This window comes from Abrus precatorius, unplaced genomic scaffold (assembly GCF_003935025.1).
Source record: "Abrus precatorius isolate BTA unplaced genomic scaffold, Abrus_2018 Scaffold8, whole genome shotgun sequence".
Classification (NCBI taxonomy): Eukaryota; Viridiplantae; Streptophyta; class Magnoliopsida; order Fabales; family Fabaceae; genus Abrus; species Abrus precatorius.
The window spans coordinates 36,095,322-36,108,313 of record NW_020874428.1 but is presented as its reverse complement, the minus strand read 5'-3'; the positions used below and the strand labels follow the sequence as shown (position 1 = coordinate 36,108,313).

Sequence of the window (12,992 nt, the reverse complement as noted above, 5' to 3'; positions counted from 1 at the left end):
TGCCTACACCATGGACCCACCTATGGTAGGACAAGTGTCTCCATCGACCCTGGCACAGATTAGAATCAATCTCCAACATAAAATAGACTAGTACTACCCCCCATCCCACTCCCACATTCCATTACTTTACTGTACCCATTGTTTCCACCACTTTACATACTATACTTTGATTACTTTCTTTCTTTTTTAATTATATCGTTTTTACATCTTTTTATTTTAACTCCCACCCTTCAATTTTTCAAATACCAAATCATTTATAATTTTTAAAACATAATGTATATACACCTTTTATTTTCAATTCTTAAATTTAAATGATTTTCTAGCTTATCTCTTTTCTTCCTTTTCAAATACATTTCGCTGAGAAAAATAGAAATATTATTGAGTTTTCTTATACTAGGAAAGTTGTATTTTATAATTTTTTATAATTTATAAAGTAAACAATGCCGTCACAGGAGAAACTATACCCTTGCATTGTGTTTGTGCTGTGCAGGTTTATTACTGTGGCTATTTGAAAAAGAATTTAAAGATGAACCAAAAGGCAACAGACGACAGACAAAAACTTTAAATTAGAAGTTAACCCCGTACCTGCAACAGCTTTATTTCCTCTAGCGATCTCTTCCCCAACTCTTCTGCTAAAAAATTCTATGGATCGGGCCATTTAAAACAATTACTTTTCGTACGACAAGTCTAGAACCATTACTGTTTTTGAGACAACACTTTTGGACTGAAAAAAAAAAAAGAACATCGCATGGACTAAACCGGTGCAATTTGAAGAATTGGAGATAGCACTATCCTTAGCTGAAGGGGATGCAAACTCAAATCGCTTAGGTGGAGACCAGAGATCGGGTCAATTGAATTAACCTCCTGACGTTTTAAGTGATTTGATAATTCGTGACGTTATGGATACAATGGACCATTGGAAACAACTGTATAGCTATAGCATTCGGCTCTTTCCATATTGGGCTTAAACCAAACCCCTTTTCTGTACCACCCTATTCTAAACACCCAAAAAAAATTATACGGATAGAAATGTGTTTCTTCACGACCAAAATAATAGTGTTTCTTCCATGTATTGCATTATAATTATTCTGCAATCTAGAAGCATCATTAGTAAACAATACTCCAATTTTCAGCTTATATTCTCAACTCCCTTTACTGGAGGTGGAAAATAAATTGTTTACGCTGCCAGTGTAACACTGGTATCCCTTAACACCGGCATAAAATTTACAATGCAGTTGCCTGAGCTACAGAGCAAACCAAATTTATTATTTTACAGAGAGTAGCTGCATGAGAACAATAACTATAATAAAAATACATGGTGTACTATTACGACAGAAAAAAAATGTAGATCAAGCGCAACCCGCTTTCTCTAACTTGATGGAATTGACAACATTGTTTACAAAGACATAAAAGCATTGTCGGCAAGAATTAGGCATTAAAGTAGATTTCTGAAACTGGGGAGTGTGTTCGGCATGGCTGCATATTGAGCTAGACGAGTATGTATTAGACTTTTGCTGCTCGGAACTGCAAGCAGCCAAGATGGCATGGGTGGCCTGCCTCGCAACTACCTTGAAGGTTTCGACACCTGCATCACCAATAGCATCAAGTAAAATACTTCATTCAAGTAACAGTTATCACTTGCATGCAACCTGTTTAACAGAATACAAAATACATACTAGGAAAAAAACTAAAAGAAGTTTCTCCCGAACAATTTTTCTCTTGCATGAGACAAAATGAGAAACCAATGAATTTACACTACCTAATTAATGATCAGATATGAGTTGTACCAGTGTACACAAAACCCATAAATATTTCAGCCAACAATTACCATGTGAATATTGAGGGAAAAAAAAAACTTAATAACAAATTACCAATATGTTTATCTCTAGTAAGGAACTTCAAATTCAGTTTAACAAGAGACTGAATCTCGGTTTTTGCATCGTCAATTTTTTTTGTGTTGCCATCCCCAGAGCTTTTAGTCAACCTCTTTTCCTCATGGACAAGATCCACATCCTTACCAGACCTGCAACGGGAGGGAGCTGAATCCAGTGAAGTTACCAAGCAAGCAGGCCAGCTGTCTTTCTTAGCAACATTTTTCTCTCCATCTTCATGACAGGGAACACACTGGATATTAGTATGGCCCTTTCTGGGCAATGGGCATTCACGGTATCCTTCTGAATGAGGGGTACGGTCTCTCACATGTTGTGTCATCTCCTCACATGTATCCCTACTTCTCTTTTTCTCTTCAAATTTCAGAGACCTGTGATTTTCCATTTTAGTGTTCCTTACATCTAATGCTTTGGAATGTTGATTTTTCAATTCTGGGTAATTACAAGGTGCAAATGATATTTTCCTTGTTCCTCCACTGCATGAGGGTTTATCTGCTGCTCCCGGTGGAATGCTGCTAGCTCTGTGACGAGTCTGTTGAATCTTCTTTGCCTTGTCCATCATTTTCCAGGCCTTGTCAGCATCTTTAAAGCATGTCTCATTCACCATGTTGCTAGAGGGACCACCTTGGACAGTGGATTGTTGAAGGCTCGTGGAAGCCATAGAATGTGAATCATTTAATTTGACAAGTGATAGTGAACTACAATATTTTTCTTGACTAACTGTGCTTCCGGGTTGAAATGAATTGCAATGAAACTGTAATGAACCACCTCTCAAAGCATTCCAATTGTCGCGAAGTGCCTGTACATTATGCTGCGCGTTATGGACATCTAAGACAGGATTTTTACCTTTGAATCTACTCATCCTATCACGTAAAGGAATAACAGAAGGAGATGACTGGTTATATTGTAAAGGAGATGCCCTTGGTCTTCTAACCACCTGGTTGCCTGTTTCTCTGACAATATCAAAGATTGTTACACTTGACTCAGCTGCTGGCACAACATTTTGTTGGTCTGATTCTTCATTTGTATTGGCCTTCCGCAAAATAGCACAATCATGACAAAACCAGTCACCTTCGGGAACAGTATAGCCTAGGCCAACACAGAATGTGTGTGAAGCAGTGTCACAAAGATCACAAAGTAGTAGAAGATTTTCATCTGTCCCAGTATGACAGATACAACATTTGGATTCAGCATAGGGATCAACAGGACCAGTTGCCATATTTCCATATGGATGATAAACCTACAAAACATAAGATATCGCTTGCATATTAACATTAATACATCTACATAAATACTATCCTCCATTGCCACATGTGACATCATTTGACGATTTAGTTAGATAACATCTTGTCAAACTCGTTTAATGATGCGGCAACACAAACTACGATCATATCAATTTAAAAATTAGGATTTGATTTCAATTAAGGCTTAAATTTTAATCGCTAACTGGTTGTTAACTTCAAAATCAGCCCTCTATTGACTGTAAAACATCACTTTGTCCATTCTTCAAGATAAAATAACATTTGGAAAAGCACTTAAAATATCAATTGGTCATATTTAAGCATTGATTTAAACCTTCCAGCGATATACGCAGTTACAGCAAGAGGATAAAATGATAAATCATTAATTGAATGCAAATGGAGAATTGAACGTTAATTAACTTTAATTTCGTTTGAATTAATTTGAGTTATAGTAGAGAGAGATAGAAGAAAAGAACCTGGTCACGAAGAGGGACCTTAACGTCCCTCGAGGAGGAAAAGACGCCATGCATAGGGAGCCTGCGGACGTTGGAGAATCTCTGGCGACAAAGTGGGCATCGAGATTCGTGCTTCGCCCATTCCATGATGCAAACGAAGCAGAAGTAGTGGTTGCAGCAATCGATTTCCCCGGCGATCGCAACCCCACGCTCGCCATAGCAAATCCCGCAATAAACGATCTCTTCGTCATCTTCCGCTTCCAATTTCAGCCGCTTCTTTGGGGATCCCAACGACGACGACATCTTTGTCGGAGATCAACTCCTATTCCCGCTCCACTTCTTCTTCCGATTCCGATTCCCGCAGAATTCAGAGCCAGACAATGATTATCCGGTGAGGAGGATTAACGCGACGACGGGCAAGGCCCACACAACCCAGGTCCAAAACATCCTGGCCCAAGTCATGTTTATTTCATACGCTCATAAGAAAGGACCAAAGGCCCAATAGTATTCTTTATTTTATTTTGATTATTTTCCCTTTTTTTTCAAGCTGATTTCTCTGAGTTATTTGGGTTTACCCATTCACATCTTTGGTGTTTGCTCTGCGTTCCAAATTAAAATGTGATCAAATACTAACCATGTTCGCGAAAAAGGAGAATGACTTTGCAAAGTAATCGATTTCATTTGTTTGACTCAAGATTTTAAAAATCAGTTTTATAATATGAAACTCATAATTTTTTTTTTTAAAAAATATCATTATATTACCTTATAATCAAAATAAAATCCTTTTTTTTTTCGAACTTGCCTTTTAAATATCATTTAGTTTATGGCGGAACTTCAGTGATTGAAATCATCCAAGGCCTCAAGCTATATGCAATTACAAGGAGCTCCTTTTAGTGGAAACTGAAACCACCTTATGAATATATCATTCCTCCTGTATTAAGGATATGAAGCAAGAAAATTTAAGTTATTATTCTCTCACTCTTGATCTTTGCTTACTAGGGTTTAGAAGTCCTACAACTGTATATTCTTTGAGTGATGCATTATTTAGTTCTTGTTTAATTTAAAACTGAGTGAAATTGATTTTAATAAAATTAATAATGTAATTGGGACACATGCATAGATTTACCTTGCATAATCTGTGGTATCTTTCATGCCCACTTACACTATGTAGTCTCTTTGGCTACCTGAATTAATATGCACTGATATTGACAAGCTAACTAGAGAATTTTTTTGGAGCAAAAATGACAAATCTAAAGAGATTCATTTTGTTAAGTGTTCCAATCTCTAAAAAATTATGTGGTTTAGGAATTAGAGACAGCAAGAAAGCTAATGTGACTCTTAATGAGAAGTTGGTTTGAAATATTTTTAATCATTCTTTTAAGTTGAATTTAGAAGTGATGATTGCAAAATACTTGCATAGAAACTTTATATTTCTGTCTTGTCCTCATAAAAACTGTTCTTATGTTTGGCAGAGAATTTTAAAAGTGGTAGATCATTTTAAGGATGGTTTTATGTTTTGAATGGGCATGAGAAATATTCTTTCTAGTATGGTCATTGGATTGGTATCAGTAAGCTTTGTCATGAGGTTGATTATGTATACATTAGTGACTTTGACTTAAGAGTCTGTGATCTTTGGGAGGATGACAAGTGAAATTTTCAAAGGATTGCCACTACGCACTGTGCCACAATATTTGCAAAATAAGATTTCTCAAATTCCTATCCCTTCTTTTAGTACTTGCAGCAAGTGTTTGGTTTGAAAAGATAATTGTTCAGGGATTTACACTGACGCAAGTGAGTATAAGTGGTTGAATAACCACCCAGCTATGGTTGCAATGGATTCGTGGAGCTAGATTTGGAGGATCAAAGCTCTAGCCAAAATGGTTTTCTTTGTTTGGCTTTGTTTGCACGGGGCACTTCCAACTAAGGCGTTCCTTCATGCTAGGCATTTGGCTTCCTCTCTTGGGTGCTTAAGGTGTACAAGTGAAATAGAAAAATATTGCATTCTTTCAGATACTGTCTTTCTATTAAGCATCTTTGGAGCAGTATTAGTTTATCCAATTTGATAAATTTTAATTGTAGTGATTTGAAACCTTGGTGTGAGCACTTTCTGAGGAAGGACTTTAATCTCCTTTTCTTAGCTACCTTGTGGTGGTCTCAGGGTTGGCTGAATGATATAATTCTCGGAGATAATTCTTGAAACATTTATAGCATTTTATCCTTCATTGGTACTACTATGCAAGATATGAATTTGGTTTTTAGATTGCATACTCAACACCAAGTGAGGCGGCCCAGGAAAATTGGTTAGATCAAACCCATTTCTAACAAACTCAAGGTTAATGTTGATGGGAGCTGCAGAGGAAATTCCAAGCCTGTATGTTACGGTGGAGTATTACAAAATCAACAGAAAGATTGGGTGCATGGATTCTTAGGGCATCTTGGTAATACTGACATTCTCTTTGCTGAGCTATTGGGGACCAGAATAGGCCTGATGATTGTTTGGCAGCTAAACTTTAGAGATGTCATTGTTGAAATAGATTTTTTTGGAAGCTTGCAGATTGATTAATTCAATGCAGCATAATTTTCATCTTGGCTGACATTCTTGCTTTAAAAGCAAGATAATGATACGTGAAAATTCTACATATCTTTCGTGAAGAAAATTGTTATGTTAATGTAATGACTGAACTTGAAGTGAACAAAGAAGAAAATTATTGAAATCGTTGTTTTTTTGTTTTTTTCGTTGTTTATAAAAAAAATATTAATTTAAACTGTAGATATTTATTAGAACGTGTTTTTTATATTAGAAATGTAAAAATTGATTTTTCAGACAAGCATGACAGTCTCCACGCTCAATTAATAGATGAGATTTTTATCCATTTTCATATGAAATGTTGACTTATGTCATGTTCTCAAACATGAACTTTTTTAATATTATTATTTTTTTAAATCAATTCTATCAAAATTCAAACAAGCCATTAACATATAAAACCTCAATTTAATTACGTACAAGTATGATATATCTATTCTGCATTTTTTTTTTCTTGTAACTATCCTAAGCAGTAAGCACTACAAAACTGAAAACAAGGGCAAAGCAAATGGTCAGAAATGGTCAAAACTAACCAAGCTAAAAGATACCACATACTGGCCAAAAGTGTGTATCCTTAAAATACTCCAACATACTTGCCTATATATCGTGAGAGGATATGATGATTGCTTCAAAACAAAAAGTTGCTCCAGCTATAGCTACCACAATCAGTTATTCTTGGGTGGGTGAGGTCTTGGAACAAAATAATCAGCATTTAGAGGCACCAAACCAGACTCATTCCTTTTACTGAACTTATGCTTCACACTCAAAATTGCTTTCCCTTCTTCATGGTTGCAGTTTCCAATCACGCAACGTGCTTTCCATTTGGTGGTTGAACTTTTTTCCATATTATTAATTTCATCCTTAGACTCCACCGCATATGACTTTGTGAGTACTCCTCTGGACATAATTTTCCTTCCTTGAATAAAACGTGTTCTTTGATCAGTCTCAGCATCTTCTAGAGCACCATGATAATAAATCCGCTGTAGAAAATTATTGTCAAATTCAACTAATTCAGCCTCTTTTTCTACTTAAATGATTTCATAACATATATATCTGGTATATAATGTATAATATATACGGGCGCACATATCTTATATATTCTTACCGCCAAGTTCACTGAACTTTTTGCCGGTTCAAGCTTACCTCCGGGGGCAACCACCAATGTCTTCTTACCTGAGCAATTAATAATAATGAACAAGACGAGAAAAATTGATTATGCAGAAAATTATGCATGGCAACAACACAACAAAAAAGATCGGAAAAGGGAAAAGCTAGTGAACCTTGGTGTTGGGTACGTGCGGTGGAGAATCTTAGAGGTAGCAAAATGAAAATTAGGACAAAGGTTGTGGACCTTGCCGACACCATTATTGCTAATGGAATAACAAATAAGGGTGGTAAGGGTATGTCGTTGAACAAAAAGAGGAGGAATTTTGCGAAAGAGAAGGGAGTCTTTCTTTATAGGGTCCAAACCCATGTCAAAGCCAACCAGCTTCTCTCCCCTTGGGAATTGACAAAAGATGATTTATTATTAATATTAATTAAAAATTGAGGCTTCCACAGTCGTTGCTTGGGAAAACTAAGCGACGATAACAAGAACAATGTTGAAAATGGTTTTGTTTGTGGGACTGAGATTTGGGTTCAAATAAAAATATATTGTGGGAAGAAAAAGGTGTATGATCGCGTGAAATGGAAGATACGAGTTGCTCAGCCCTTGTCGGCCGTCATGCATGCAACGAGGAGAACTTGTTTGGTCCATCTTCGATCTATGAAACTTCACATACCTTTTTCGATCTTAGAAAGCACTTTGGAAATGCATTTTAGCTCATTCATATATAGGTACATGTTAATATATAATTAAACAGTAATTAATCTTTGTAGCTAAGCTTTAAACAATTGAGTGCTAATGGGAGAAATAAATTAGGGCACGCTTTGTGGTAGTGTGTGTGTGTACTGTGCATTATATAAAATAAAGTTAGTTAGAGTACTCTAGAGACCAACAGCCATACCTGTAGCTTTTAGACTAATCTCACACTTCGAGAGAAGTGTCTTGGTTTGACCATTACGATTAACGAGTAATATATTACTCTACGTATAAATTCTATATTTGACCAAAGTGAGATTTGGACAAAGCCACGCAAATAACTGTTGCAACAATTGAAAATTTTATTATTTATTAATAAAAAAACTATTGTGTGTTAAACTGATTTTTGTTAGTATTTTTTTCAAATACAATCTAAATTAGTAATAAAAATTTAAAAAATTATATTAACAAATGATAAAAGATACTAATATTCAATATATTTTCATTAATACTTTATTTTTTTATTAAAAATATTTATATCTATAAAAATCAATCCAATATTAAATCATCTTATAGTATGTGCAACATTAATCTATTTAAGAAACTCAGCTTCAAACATTGTCAAAGAAGCATAATTCTCCCGAGTGAGACATGCCCAAATCCCGCGAGTGACACCAACTAAATTCAAGAACGACTCTAGACACAGTAGCATTGTCACTAATAGTTTTTTAATTATTAGTATTGTTGCCATAAAATCATCAAACAACCTTTACCATTAACTTTTTTCCACAAATAGCTAGTTTGACGTACAAAACTCTTGAATTTTTGAAACAATAACATTGTATACAAACCACGTTAACTAATTACTTCATGACCATCAATTCGAGTGTTTTAATTAACGATTAACATAATTTATGAGACATTGCCACGTTGGTTAGGGGAGGAGCCTCCATTTAGGCCACCACAGTCATAGGTGCCCCTATTAAGAGAAAAGGGGTTAAAATAGCCAAAGATTCTAAATAATGGGGAAACGTAAAATGTTTAAAACACCATAGACTACATTAATTTCAACTTCAATGCTAACTATATATGATTTTTTTTTTTTTTAGTTTTGAAACACCGAAAGAAAGACAGCTGAAGCGACAAATGCGGCCATCACATGGCTGGAAATATAACACTTTTAATATATTTTTAATTATTAGTCAATAATTAAAAATATATTATTAGCATTTTTATATAATGTATTTCAAATTCAACCGATCATTTAATTAGTAAAAATATAAAATAATTATATTACATATTTTATAAGATGAAATTTTATATATAAATATCATCTATATTAAAATCTGTTTTATAATAATGTACAAAATAAATAAACAAAAAAGCATTTTATACCCAAATCGATTAAAACCCATCATCAATTCAATCGGCCGAACTAGTTGGTACTCTGTATCTGTTTGACACTTTATCAAAAAAATTTATACTTCAAGAGATATATAAACAAATTTTAATTATATATATATATATATATATATGAATATTTAATTTATTTAAAATTTGACATGCATGATAAAGAAAATTATTGCATGATAATGAATTGTATTACAAAAATATTTGAATAAAATAAACAAATATTGACCATTAAAAATTACTATATGTCAATATTAAAATATTCAAACTATGTATTTTTTAATTACAAAAATATTTTTAAATAACCACGTGATTTAAAAAAAAACTTTTAATCTTATCACACATCGCAATTTTATTATCTAAATTTATTCATCTTATTTGGATATAAGAACAAATTATTTAGATATATCTCTAAATCTCTAATACATATGCAATTTTAATACAAGTAATTTATTTATATTTTAATCATCTCAAATAATAATAATAATAAAACGATATATTCGTCATTTATTATGTATGAATGTGTAATTTAAATTATATTTATTTTTAATAATTAAAATTTCTTTATCTTTGACTATAATGTGAATATTCACTTTAAAAAAGTGAAAATTAATTATTATTTAAATTCTAAAGTGTTTTCCTTATACTAAAACGAATGACCATTCTTTTCTTTTCTTTTATGATGTGTGAACAATTAGTTAGTTTTTCCACTCTGATCAAATTTATTAAAGTAGTTAAACTAATTAGTCATTTTAATTATGTGTATACATGCAGTTCGATTTTCTATATTGTTTTTAAGTTGGTCACTCGTGGATTACGGGATCTCCGATCGATCTTGAGTGTGAAGGTGATGTATTAATTAAGATGCCATATGTTAGTATATAAATAGACTGAATAATTTTCATAAGTCTTACCTAATTTCCCCTTAATTTAGGGTTACACATTGAACTTAACTTGCCACATTTGCTGCCCTTTTTGACTTTTCCTTATTAGCTTCTCGAAACTTATTATAAATATGTTTTTGTTAATTTAAAAAAAAATACTTTTTATTGCAGTTATTTTTAGATGAAAATGTTATTTATTGATTTTTTAATCAATTTTTTTTAAGTTTTTATATAACTTTTTACTCATGCTACTTAGGTGAATCCATATGTTTTTGAAATCTTAATTACTTTGGACGTTTAAGTTCTACAAAAATAAAGTATATATAATACTTTAAAATTTTAAAAAAATTATCACTTATTTTTTATTATACATTTATGTACTATGTTACCTATGTTATTATTTTTCTTTACAACAAGAAAGAAAATGAATTTTATTTTTATTTATATATTTTATATGAAAATAATAAAATAATATTAATTATTATATTTCACCAATTATTTTTTTGCTCGTATAGAAATTTCAAAGTATAATAAGTAAAATGTTTACACTACTTGATTAATCTAAAAGTTAAGAGAAACCCATTAATAAAAGGGTGTACTGATAAGTACACCAAACAGTTATGATAAAATATTGAATTTTTTGGTTTAAATAAATTTTCTTTCTGCCGCTAGATAAATAAAAACCGGGATAATACTAATTAATATTTTAATTAATTATAAATAAAGTTCAGAGATAATATCTTATATGCATAAAAGAACATCAATAAAAGAATAATAATTAATATTATATTAAACTTTCAAATTAATAAAAGTATTTTTTTCTTTTTAGACAGAAAAATAAAAGCAAAGATAGTAAAATAAAATAATTTTCCATCAATTTAATAAAAAGAATGGAAACAAATAATATACTATTTAGGTTAGATTTCCCATACACGTGGAGTCAATAGGCTTGAAATAACAGCGGGCGTGAAGTTTGAAAAAACTTGGATTTGAAGTTTGAAGCATGGAATTGTTGTGTGTGAAAAGAAAAAGCTTTTTTTAGATTTGATAAATTAATTTTTTAACTATTGTAATTAGAAAAATAATCATTCAAGGTTTATTTCAAAATTGTTTAAATCTAATGTTAAAACTGATAATTAATTATGTTTTTACTCTAAAATTAATTATTTGCTATTTTGCTAAAATTAATATCACAACTCTTGAAATCCACTGGGGAGGGGGTGTTTGGATGAAGAACATATAAATCGGCCATTTGTAATATCTAAGAATCGTTTTTTAAGGCAACATTGAAATGGAGCATTTTTTTTTAATATTCAAGCGAAGGTTGGTTGTTGCTGTGGACAGTCACAACTCATTTATTTACATTGTAGAAGATGTATGAAATTTTTTTATGTAAATGTAGATGAGACGAACATAATCTAGTGTCTTACGATACATAAATTACAATCTATACTGAATTTTTGGATTTAGGCCTATTCTTTATTTAATTGTTGCAATTGTTTCTAAACTAATAAGTTTTAAGTTTTTAACCTTGCATGCTAACAATTATTCGTTCACAACTTAAGTTTTCAAGATACCTTAAAATTGTTTTTACAAAAAGGGCTAAGATTTGATTTAATAATTTCACAAAATTGATCCTAAGATTATTATATACTTTTAAACTTTTAAAAACATTTAATTAAAAAAAAATAGTCCTTCATTATGTAAAATATAAATGTAGACACGTTAATTTCTCATGATTCACTTATTAAGAGTATCTAAATTCATTAATATTTAGAGATACCATAAAATTTTCCTAAATATTTTTAAAAAAAATCACATATCATACAAAATGAGTCAGGTTAAATTAAGTTGACGTAGACAAACATGTGACCTATTCACTTAAGTTTATGCGAAAAAACAAATTTCATAATTTTTCCTTGGCTCCTAGTCCCTTTGTTTTCTTTAGTTTCATGCCTCCTACTCCAAGAAGAAAACATTGTGGGTGACTTTGCGTGGAAAGAGGTACTATTCGAGGTGAGTTCTTATTATGGAAAGGAAAAGAGTGGTCACACGAGAGATGAAATATAAGCAAGCAGTGACGATATTGAGAAACAAAATCATGGTCCCTCCCTTACACAATATATCACCAAAATACAAGTTTCCAAAATAAAGCATAGAATTGGTCCCTACAATTTTGTTATATTTTTGTTCAAGTTCTCTTCCTTTCTGTGATGCTATGTGTGACCCATCTTTTCTACTCTTTTGTATTTCCTCAACTTGATTTTCATTTTTTTTCAACTGTTGTCCATGTTCCTTTATTTATTCCTTAAATGCTCATGCGCGACGGAGGATTCATCCATAAAAAAATATTAACAAGACAAATATTCTTTTCAACAGAAACACAAGTTAAAAAATATATCTTAAAAATGTTTTAGACAAATCTTATTGGTACGGGTAGTTGCTCTTTAAAAAAAGTAAATTAAAAAGACAATTATATTAATTTCGGAAATCAATTATATATCCATTGTCTCAACTAATTATCATGTGATATGTGGTGAAAAATATAATACTATTCTATTAATTAAAAAATATTACCACGTATTTAGCATAATATTTGATGGAAACCATAAACATGTGATAGTTTTCGATTACCCAATAATTTGTCTAATCACGAGAGAGAGCAGTTGAAGGTGTCAGAGCATTGGTCTTCAACTTTTGTTGGGTTTCACGGCAATTGTTAACCATT

At 31.9% G+C, this 12,992-nt stretch overlaps 1 protein-coding gene across 1 annotated transcript; it reads right to left on the bottom strand.

Annotated features, from left to right (window-relative positions):
• Positions 1-1,041: 1,041 nt before the first annotated feature.
• Positions 1,042-4,039, bottom strand: LOC113846767. The gene is made up of 3 exons (XM_027475386.1): positions 3,607-4,039; positions 1,872-3,129; positions 1,042-1,585 (listed from the first exon to the last, which is right to left on the bottom strand). The coding sequence occupies exons 1-3, from the start codon at positions 3,886-3,888 to the stop codon at positions 1,350-1,352; spliced, it is 1,776 nt and encodes a 591-aa protein (XP_027331187.1). The 5' UTR covers positions 3,889-4,039; the 3' UTR covers positions 1,042-1,349.
• Between the last annotated feature and the right edge of the window lie 8,953 nt (positions 4,040-12,992).

Coding starts and splice junctions, on each gene's coding strand:
- LOC113846767 (XM_027475386.1), bottom strand. CDS start 3,888: ATGTCGTCGTCGTTGGGATCCCCAAAGAAGCGGCTGAAATTGGAAGCG. Junction 3,130..3,606: donor AGGTCCCTCTTCGTGACCAG/GTTCTTTTCTTC, acceptor TATGTTTTGTAG/GTTTATCATCCATATGGAAA. Junction 1,586..1,871: donor TACTAGAGATAAACATATTG/GTAATTTGTTAT, acceptor TTGGTGATGCAG/GTGTCGAAACCTTCAAGGTA.